This window comes from Adiantum capillus-veneris, chromosome 12 (genome assembly GCF_014529385.1).
Source record: "Adiantum capillus-veneris isolate H3 chromosome 12, ASM1452938v2, whole genome shotgun sequence".
Taxonomy (NCBI): Eukaryota; Viridiplantae; Streptophyta; class Polypodiopsida; order Polypodiales; family Pteridaceae; genus Adiantum; species Adiantum capillus-veneris.
The window spans coordinates 106,579,340-106,589,310 of NC_140942.1; the positions used below are offsets into that span (position 1 = coordinate 106,579,340).

A 9,971-nucleotide genomic window follows, 5' to 3' on the forward strand; every position below is an offset into this window, starting at 1 on the left:
GCGTCAGTTCCCAATCTCAAATTTTAACCCTCCTCCGTGTATGATTCTCAGTGTTTCTCTATGGTACGTTTTGTGTTGCTTCCTTCTTGTTTTTTAGTGTGGGGGTATAAATTAGGATTCTCTCTCCTCAAAATACTATAAAATGAGCTTGTCCCTAAAGCTGTAAAGCTTCCATGAATATGTGTTGATGGTGCATTGAAGAAGCAAGTTAAGTTTTTACTTAGGGCAATTGAATCTCTAGAATTATATACGAGGTTGCATGAAATAGTGAAAGAGAATTGAGTTTGGAATTTCTTTTTTTCTTTTTTTTAATTGGAGCTTCTAGAGTTGTACTAATGGTGTTCTTCATCATGTTTCTCTTGAATTAGTACGTGAGTGTTGCCATTCAAGCCATGGACTCTCACAATGAGAGGTTTAGTGCTCTCCTCGACTATTGCAAACTTCTTAATAGCAGTGCATCCAAGCCATTGTTGAGAGGCATATAAATAGGCTTCCTACGAGGCTCTTCACAGAGGAGGAGATCAATGCCTTGACACAAATGCGCTTGAGACAATTCATGTAATGATACCTACAATGATAGCCTATTCCCGAGATCAAGCTTTAGGAGACTCTACCAACTACTTTCAGAGATTGACTATCTATTCTCTTGTACACAACTTTAGCTTCGTCTTTAGTCTTAGTCTCGGACGTTGGATTTAATAATTGAATCATAATCAAATTGACTATATTCTTGGTCTTCTATGTTGTTTAGGCCTTTTGCAAATGAAAGTGAGATCTCCTCTATGCAAAAAGGAACATCTCTCATGGAGAAGACAGCAGAAGAAAGGTTGCGGTTAAATAAATAACTAATATTGCTCACATTCATTTGTTCATTTCATGCAAATTGGTTTCAACAGGGTTGGACATACAAGATGGGGTAAGGGTAGTGATGGCAAACAATTATAAGAAGTTTCTCCTTCCAACCAAGGTGAAATTCACAAATACCTACATAAGAGGATGTCTGTGACCTACTCAATGTCCCTCTTCACAGAAAGAGGAAAACAAATGTCTACTATCTCTCACAAGGGCTACATACACATTGACATACATAAGACAATGCTTGGTTATGCCCCTCAAAAAACAAAGAAAGAAAATCTCCCACAAGGCCTACATATACATAAGACAATGCTTCAGTGCCCCTCTTACATGAGAAAAGGCAGAAAAAGGGTAACTAGCCATGTGGGCATGAACAGGTACACTTTACCCAACAGTTGTTATAAGACCTATAACTTCCCAACCATGAATGAGGCAAAAGACATTACAAGGTTCCCATGCTCACCATGTAAGCTTCTTAAGTTGCAACTCAGAACACAAGCTAGCACTAGGATAGAGCTTTACAATACTCTCATATATGAACACTATCATGCACAAGCAAATGTCCTACTTCTGATTAAGCTTTGATCACATATTGAGCCGAGAAGCTCCTTTCCCTTCACCCATGTGTATCAGAAATTAAAAACATCTGTTAAAGAAAATTCTTCCTAAAGCACCTAGAGAATGGAGTGGCTATTCTAAAGCCGCCCCCCCCAACCCCCAAACCACCTCAAGTAGTTCTCCAATCAAGTGGATCCCAAATTAGATGTCTGCATCAAGTTGTCTCTAAGGCGAGGATTCTAGTGTTCCTTTTGATTGATTGACTTGGAGGCAAGCAAAGGCACACTAAACATATTGAAAGAGAGAATCAGAGAGACCTTTCCATAATAAGAGTATTCTGTAGGAGGTGCATGACGATGAGGGACAGCCAAGCAACAGCACAACGAGGTGCCAAACAACATAAATAACACCTACAATACATCTGTCTAAATCATAACCAAAATCGGTCCCTCCTACCACATGAAGCTTTCCTTCGCCCTACGAGTCTTCACCGTTCTCTTTGTTGAAAATTTACTCTCATGTATTTAAACAACCTAAGGTTTAGGTCCAAACATAAATTGTATTGAATCATGAAGTACTTGACCATATCCACACAGCCCAAACATATGATTCAAACAGCATACAACATCAAAACCACATTTGCAATTCCTTAATGACTTTTCTCAAAAGCCACAATTTCCAATGCAGTCCACTAACCCCCAAAAACCCAAGCATAAAAAGCAATCTCACCTTCCTTTCAGCAGAGTTCTTGTTTGCAGAAACTCCAAGATACCAATACACATCCATACCCACAGCAACCCATAATATACACAGAACCTTCCAATCATGAGCACCTGAGTGACCTAACTAAGGTAAAGCCTACATAAGCTAAAAAGTACTGCTGCAAACCTACTCTTTTATGCCTGAAGAGAACCCATCCCAGCCTCCGGGAATATATATACACTAAGCTTCATCAACCAGGAACCTGGAAAGCAGTTGCCAAAATGCATATATTCCAATCAAAAGGCAGGTTTATTCCGTGATGCATTATTGAGTCCAGATAATCAGACCCTTATACTAAACCAACGCACCCTCTGCAGATCTTCATAACTCCTCCTTGAAGGCATCCGCAGGTGCATTGACCTTCATGTCCTTGATCATCTCCATGTAACCAGACAGCTCCTTGTAGTAGGGGCTTTCATCCTTGTCTCTTCTCCCATCAACCACATCCTTATACCCTGCCATGAGCTTATCCCATTTCTCCCTGCATTGTTTCCCGTCCCTTTTGATACTCAGTGACGCAAGCCTACTAGCCACTTCCTCCCAAAGCCCAGCTCTCCTGCTAGACTTTGCAAATTTCGACTCCATCTCCTTTCGGATGCGAATCAGCTGAAACACTTCTGTCCTTTTCCAATTCTTTGACCTTTTCTTGGAAGATGCGAATGCAGTTGTCGAAGGTGAGACCATAGGAGCCACCGCTGTGGGTACAGATATAGCTGTTGTCACTCCAATTGGTCTTTCGCCTAAAAGCTTTTGTGTTAATATAATCATTGTATTGTTGAAAGTGTACCTTTGGGCCCTCTCTTCTGCCCTCCAAATTTCCTCTCTTTCCAGTCTAATCTGCTCTCTTATCCGCTCTTTCTTCTCCACTGCATCTAAAAGGTCTTTAAAAAGCCGTTGTTGGGTAGTAAGAATGGACTCCAAAAGCTCTTGCACAATAGAAATATCTGTGGAAGAAAAGCTTTCAGAATCTCTTTTCCTTTTCTTGGTGAAAATGGACTCTTCATTCTGAAAATGATTTTCGTGCCTTGATGAGTAAGGCCCCACTCCCGGATATCTCGGTAGCACATGGCCATTGCCAACTTCTGCTTTATCTCCTTTACTTGCATCTGCAATATCATCTAGTGCACCATTTTCCTTTCTTTCCTGTTTGCAAGAAAGTATTTGATGTATTTCCTTGTAAAAGGGGAGGTCATCTTTCTCACGGGCACCTTCTCGAACTTCTTTATACCCTGCAGTAAGTTTTTCCCATTTGTCCTTGCATTGCTGTCCATCTCTGGACACTTCGGCTTTCTGCAAGGCTTGGGCAATCTCCTCCCACAGAGCAGCTTTCCTACCACTGCTTCGGAATCTTTCATCCAGCTCAGCCCGTGCTCTTATCAGCTTCGATGTCTCAGGCATGCTCCAGTTTTTGGACCTCTTCTTATGGTCCTTCTTCCTGACATTGCCATCATCATGTAAAACTGGGTTATATCCATTTTTTTGTTGCATCAAATCACTTGATATAATATTATGAGCCACAACACAGGGCATTTCAGATGGGCTCCTCAATGACGAAAAAGACGTAATTTGCTGCATGCTTGTTGATGTAGTGGCATCGGCTGCGCCATCAGTAGTATTTTGAGAGGTATCACTCATATCCTCAGCAATGGTATCTTCAGTCGAAGAAGCTTGCGCAAAATCATTGTTGCTCTGAAGAATGCTCTTAGCAGCTGCAACAAGGGCTCCTGGTGTCTGCGGATAAGCTGGCATCTGTTGTGGGTTCATGCTTTCAACACAAATCTGTCCAAGTTGATAACTTGAAACAAACCAGATTAGTAATCGCAAGAAGAGTGTCAAATTCCGGAGATGCAAAACTTGCTTTGTGTGCAAGGATTGCAAAATTACCAAAGAGGCACAAAATGTGACTTGAACCACCGTCTGTCTGCACACGTTACAAGAAGAGAGAGAGCACAGAACCGTCCCAAGGGACTTTTTGGGAGCTACATCAAGTGTACAAGCTGCAAAGAAAACAAGGCGCCTCTTCAAAATAGGCCAAAAAAACACTGATGACTGCCTGAAAAAGAACGATCTCAGAATGAACACAAATGATTTAACTTTTCTAGAAGACTCTGGCGAACGCAAACCTCAATATCCGCTCCAAGTTACAGAACATATCTCTGGAAAACTGCAGAAGGAAACCACAAGGTAAGGATAAGTATTTGAGGATCACATTCACAAGCAGGAATCCACTTTAAAACGATGCCAAATTTCCCCATAAAAACCCTCGCCAGTGAAGATGCAACACACACAACATCATCCTACCCAACGTTCTCACCTCTTTGAACAGTTAAAATAATATCCCAACAGCCCTTGAGTTTAAAGCCCAGAATAGCTAGAATTTGACAGGAACGAGCAGAAATTTCTAAACAAAGGAGCTTCTGGGCCATTTCATGTAAACAACAACCCACAACCTCAATAAAACTTAAAGCAGACCTTCTGCTCGCAGAAGACCCATCGTCAACGAGCAAGTTCTGATAGTAACAGACGAAGATTTGGGTGAATCGCTACAGAAATTTAGAGAACAAGAGAAGACAAAGCAGAGATCTAAGGGACTCTTCCGGCCCATCTTTACTGAGGCCCATTGGCAGAAGCCCCCACCTTCAGAGATGCTGATTGGCAGGAAACCCACCTTCAAAATGCCTTTTTCATGCGTGATGAGTTGGTAATGGTGTGTTGCTTACTGGAAATGGTGTGATGTAATACAGTGTAAAGGGAAAGATTCGCACAAATAAAGGTGAATCTAAAGCCTACTTGCCTAATAAACAGGCCCATATAGCCATAATCCCGTCCTAAAAGCAGAATTAGGCAGCTTAATGCGCTTTGCACAAGTCAACTAGCAAAGGGTGAGTGAGAGAGTACACAAAATTGAAGGAGGATGAGCAGACGAACCTTCAATTCACCCCATTTGCCATACATGCTGACCGAAAAAGTAGCAGAAGCGAAAATGTAAACAGGGGAAGGCATGTACTCTCTCTGAAAAGTGAAAATGAGAGAGCGGTAAAGTAAGGACTGCCTTACTTGAGCGAGGTTGTGTGGAGGCGAGATGATGATGCGACCAGCAGCTTCTGGGGAGGCAAAATGGGGAAGATTTGCTGATTCGGGCTGCGTAAAAACCCGCGTGATTCGCAAGCCTGGACCTTCTCCTCGTGCACGAAGATGGAGAAGAAGGAAGAGGAAGAAGAAGACAGCAGAAGAAGCCCTCATACTTGCTTCATGATGTACAATTCTCTCTCAAGACTCAGATCTTCGGTCTCTCTGAGTATCTTCTCGCTCCCTGTGGAAAATGCGGGTTTGACTGGAAGGGTTCACCCAAAGCTCTTCTCGAGGTAGTAGCTTGCAAAGGGAAAGCCGGGAAGCCCCCTCATTTCGGACAAGACGGGCCAAGAAGACCTTTTGAAACCGACAGGAAAACCTGAAGGCTTTTCGGGCGCACGGCAAAACAGGGGCGTACTGCCTTCATATTATTGAGCACCAGTTCCTGCCCGACACACACACACACTACAAACACTGTCAAATTACACTAGAAGTAGTAAGGCTGGGTTGAGACGAGCCCACTTCCACGGGATCATCAAAGGAATACCCCTCCCTGAAAACAGCGGCCAGCAGTGCACCAAGACTCTCCTCTCCAACGACGAGTCCTCCCTCGGGCGCCATGCAAACCTTCTGCCTAGCTTCGGGCTCCAAAGTGAATCACAACAAAACAGGCATCAGGGATCCCATTCGGATTTTAGGTCTCCTTGAAGCAATGATAGGAATGGGTTTTTTCCAAGCTCAAGGATAAACTCCATAGATGGGCTGGTCTCCAACTCTCACTAGCAAGCAATGGCATGGCCATCAATGATTTCTTGTCAAGCTATATCATGTTCTTCCTCTCTTGCTGGAGACCTACTGACTTCCACCTCCAACAGGTTAGCTCCTTCTGCTAGAACTTTCTTTGGTCAGGAGACCCTTTCAAGAAGTCAACAGCTAAAGTCAACTAAGTCACCTTGATGCCTCCCCAAAGAAAAAGGAGGGCTAGGGTTACGGGACATATCAGTCTTGGTTAACAAGCTCGCAATCAAATAGACCACCAAAGCTCTCTCCAACCCAGCCCAAGAGTGGCCAATCCTCCTCTTTTGCCACTTGCAGAGTTCTCCCCGATGGCTCACAAAGGTTGGAAGAACTTTTCTTGGGTCTCCATCTTCTTCAGCCTGTTTGATTGGATTTCTTGAAATCCTTCTAGTCATCATGGAGAAGGTTCAGAACCAACGTGAGGGTCAAATGGGATTCTCATCGCTCCTAGGCTTAGTCTCTCTTGATGAGTCATGGCAACTCTCAGTCAAAGACCACGCCCTAGCAAGGTGTTTGGGTGGGTTGGCAGGTTCACTCTGGCCCACCCCCAACCACCATCCCTCCTTGTCTCCCCTTCTCTCCACACCGTCCTCAATCAAAGATGGAGTGTCTCCCTAGATAGGAGACAATGGGCCTTCAAATTTGTCAAAATTTGGGGCCCCACCACCCATCCTAAAAAGTCCATTCTTCTTTGGTTAATCCTCTGCAGAGCAGTATGGATAGGAGACAAAAGCCTACAAGCTGGTCTTTCAGACGGACTATGCATGAGATTCCATCTTGAAGTTGAAACCCTTCCCCATCTCTTCCTCAATTCCCCTCAATCCAAAACCATCACTCGCCCCTTTGGCCTTGGTGCTTAAGTTCACCCCCAAATGGAAATAGTTTCTTCTTGGGGACTCCATTCCTCTCCTCATGCTGGAATAGAATAAAGCAAAATTCCTATGGATTATTCGGAAAGAAAGAAATAAAGCTCTATTTGATCACACTTATCGATTACAATATTTGAAATGCATATTCTCTGATTTTAACCTACAGGTGGTTCAAACCAAACATGTTGAAGTAACAACCAACAGTGTACAAAATTTGATCCTGAGGGACATTGGCACATACTACAAGTCCTTGGGTGACGCTCAAAAGCAAGCCAACTCAGCGGAGTTCAGACCATCCAAGCTCATCGACATGGCGGCCGAGAATCTGGACAAAATTAGGGAGGTCACATAGCTGGTCATTCAATCTATCACCCTCATGGAGGACATTGAGGAGGCCATCGTCAGTCTCCCTTAACTCACCCGCCTTCCTCATGCCCAAGTCCTCTTCTGCTAACCACTCTGCTTCTCATATGCACACCCCCCCCCCCCATTTGTAATGCATGCTTCATTGCAGTCACCACCCCTAAATCTTCTCCCCCCTATATGCCCTGATCCAAGTCCCCTATGCCCCATGTACCCCTCGTGGTATTTGTACTCTTTTTTGCTCCCTCTAATATATTTCCCAATGTTTTGATGGATTAAAAGCTCACCTCAAGTGGCTGCCATTCCCCACTATTCACACAGAGCACCGACAATACTATGCATGTAGTTGACCCGACCGCGAACGTAGTGGATTGTGATTGGAGGACTATTCTTTGCGCTGCAAAACAAAGGTGGCAAAGTGGGGGGGATGGGTCACCGGGTTTGCTGGTGGGTCTGAAAGAGTGTGCTCAAATCCCTGAAATCCATGCAGAAGGAACACCCCCCTACTTCTCCCTGTCGTCGTCCTGTTTGAACCCAGCCTAATACACAGAAAGAGAAGACCTCTAGCTAGTGTTCAGAAAAAATGATTTTCTCTATTATTACTCTCCAAAACCATTCTCACAAAGATTGTATTGTACCAAGTCTCCTTGATGGGAGAATCTATAATACAAAAGCCTATTGGAGGGGGAACCGGCTCCACGTAAGTCCGGTCCTCAACTGTTGTCAAGTTCTCTAAACTCTCTCTCTCTCTCTCTTGGAAAAGTATTGTTCATGCCAAGTTAATTAAGTATTATGGTTATGTTGCTACCGCTAATTAAGTTCACCCTCTATGTTCTCCAAGTAATCTCACAAAAATGCTCACTCTAATTCTCTTAATTCTTTCCATTACATTGGTATCTGAGTTATTGGTTTCTCTTTTCTTGCTTAAGAAGAGAGGTCCTTAAGTTGTCCATGAAAGGTTGAACCTGCTCATTGCAATAGGGTAAGTGGGTTAGGGATCTATTTATCTTGGTTGGAAAGGACTTAGTTCGAGGTACACCGTTGGGAACTATAGTCTTAATAATGGAGTCTCTCGGGGCTTGCCTTTGGCTTAACCATTATTGAGCTACTAGCAAGCTCAACAGGAACTATAATCAACCGAGCAATGTTAGACCCTCTCCACTAGTCTTTGCAATCAACAGTCTCTAAACCACGGGTGTGGCTGCTTGAGAACTAATTTTCTAAGGTAAAGAAGGGTAGTGACTAAGGTTTTTGAGGGTACCAAAGCACAAAGTAATTCTATACATACATTTAATTAGCATGTCTGACAATAACCAAGAGAGTAGAATGAACATTGATAACTTTGATTTTGCACATGAAGGTGCTAATGATAATGCCCCCATGTTTGTTAATTATCTTGTTACTAGGTCGTATCAAGCTATGGGCAACCCTGCTTTGCAAGCCAGACATGGGTGAGGCAAGTCATATACTTGGTATGCGCATTGAGAGAGACAGATCAAAGAAGTTGATTTGGTTATCTCAAACAGAGTATATTGACAAGGTTTTGCAAAGTTTCAATATGGAGAAGGGAAAGGCATTGAGTGTTCCATTGCCACCATATGTGAAACTTAGCAAACAAGATTGTCCTGTGTCTGAGGAAGAACAGGCTGAAATGGATAAGATTCCATATGCTTCTGCAATGGGTAGTTTGATGTATGCAATGATTGCTACTCACCCAGACCTTGCATTTGCAGTGGGAGTAGTAAGTCGATACATGTTAAACCCAGGCAATAAACATTGGGAGGCAGTGAAAGGAATATTGAGATTCCTGAAAGCTACAAAGAGTATGCGTATATGCTATGGGAGTCAGGAGCTAAGTGTAAAGGGTTTTACAGACTTAGATTATGCAGGTGACTTAGACAACCGAAGGTCTACGTCAGGGTATGTCTTTACATTGGCTGGTGGAGCAGTATCATGGAGTTCTAGATTACAAGATTGTGTTACTCAGTCTACTACAGAGGCTGAATATGTTGTAGCATCAGAGGCATGCAAAGAATCAATTTGGCTTAATCGAGTAGTAACAGATTTGGGAATCAAAGAAGAGATGCCCGTATTATATTGTGATAGTCAAAGTGCTATACAACTGGCTTGCAACCCAGTTTATCACTAAAAGACAAAGCATGTGGATGTGAAAGTATCATTTTATCAGGGAAATGCTCAAGGATAAGCAAATTCAGCTTGTCAAAGTTCACACCACAGAAAATCCAGCTGATCTACTTACAAAAGGACTTCCCTCAGAGAGCTTTGCGCACTTTCTCAAGCAGTTAGGTGTAGGGTAGTACATCACTTCTCTACGTCTCTTGTATATTAGCTTGTATAGTAGCTTCTCTCACACTTAAAGTACCACATTGGACTTTAAGTGGGAGGTTGTTGGGGTATAAAGCCCAATGTGGTCGCCCAGGTAAGTGGGTGGGCCGCCAGGTATGTACACATATTATTTTGTAAAAACCTAATAAGAACTCACTATGCTCTACACATTACAGTAGAGCGAGTTCACCATATCGTCGTGCTCTTCTTCTCGCACTCTCTCTCGCGTCACACTTTTGCTCGTACTCCTTCAGGGGTTACCATCCCAACCTTCTTGAGAAGCTACTCGAAGACTAGGAACGACAAACTCCCATGGCATAACCGCTTCTTGGCCATACACCATCTTGA

At 43.2% G+C, this 9,971-nt stretch overlaps 1 protein-coding gene across 1 annotated transcript; it reads right to left on the reverse strand.

The window, feature by feature from the left end:
- Positions 1–2,035: 2,035 nt before the first annotated feature.
- LOC147446273 (trihelix transcription factor GT-2-like) lies at positions 2,036–5,588 on the reverse strand. The gene is made up of 4 exons (XM_086525531.1): positions 5,233–5,588; positions 4,299–4,339; positions 4,060–4,228; positions 2,036–3,954 (listed from the first exon to the last, which is right to left on the reverse strand). The coding sequence occupies exons 1-4, from the start codon at positions 5,416–5,418 to the stop codon at positions 2,497–2,499; spliced, it is 1,854 nt and encodes a 617-aa protein (XP_086381657.1). The 5' UTR covers positions 5,419–5,588; the 3' UTR covers positions 2,036–2,496.
- Positions 5,589–9,971: the final 4,383 nt, after the last annotated feature.

Coding starts and splice junctions, on each gene's coding strand:
- LOC147446273 (XM_086525531.1), bottom strand. CDS start 5,418: ATGAGGGCTTCTTCTGCTGTCTTCTTCTTCCTCTTCCTTCTTCTCCAT. Junction 4,340..5,232: donor CTCCACACAACCTCGCTCAA/GTAAGGCAGTCC, acceptor TTCCTTCTGCAG/TTTTCCAGAGATATGTTCTG. Junction 3,955..4,059: donor TCACATTTTGTGCCTCTTTG/GTAATTTTGCAA, acceptor CAACTTGGACAG/ATTTGTGTTGAAAGCATGAA.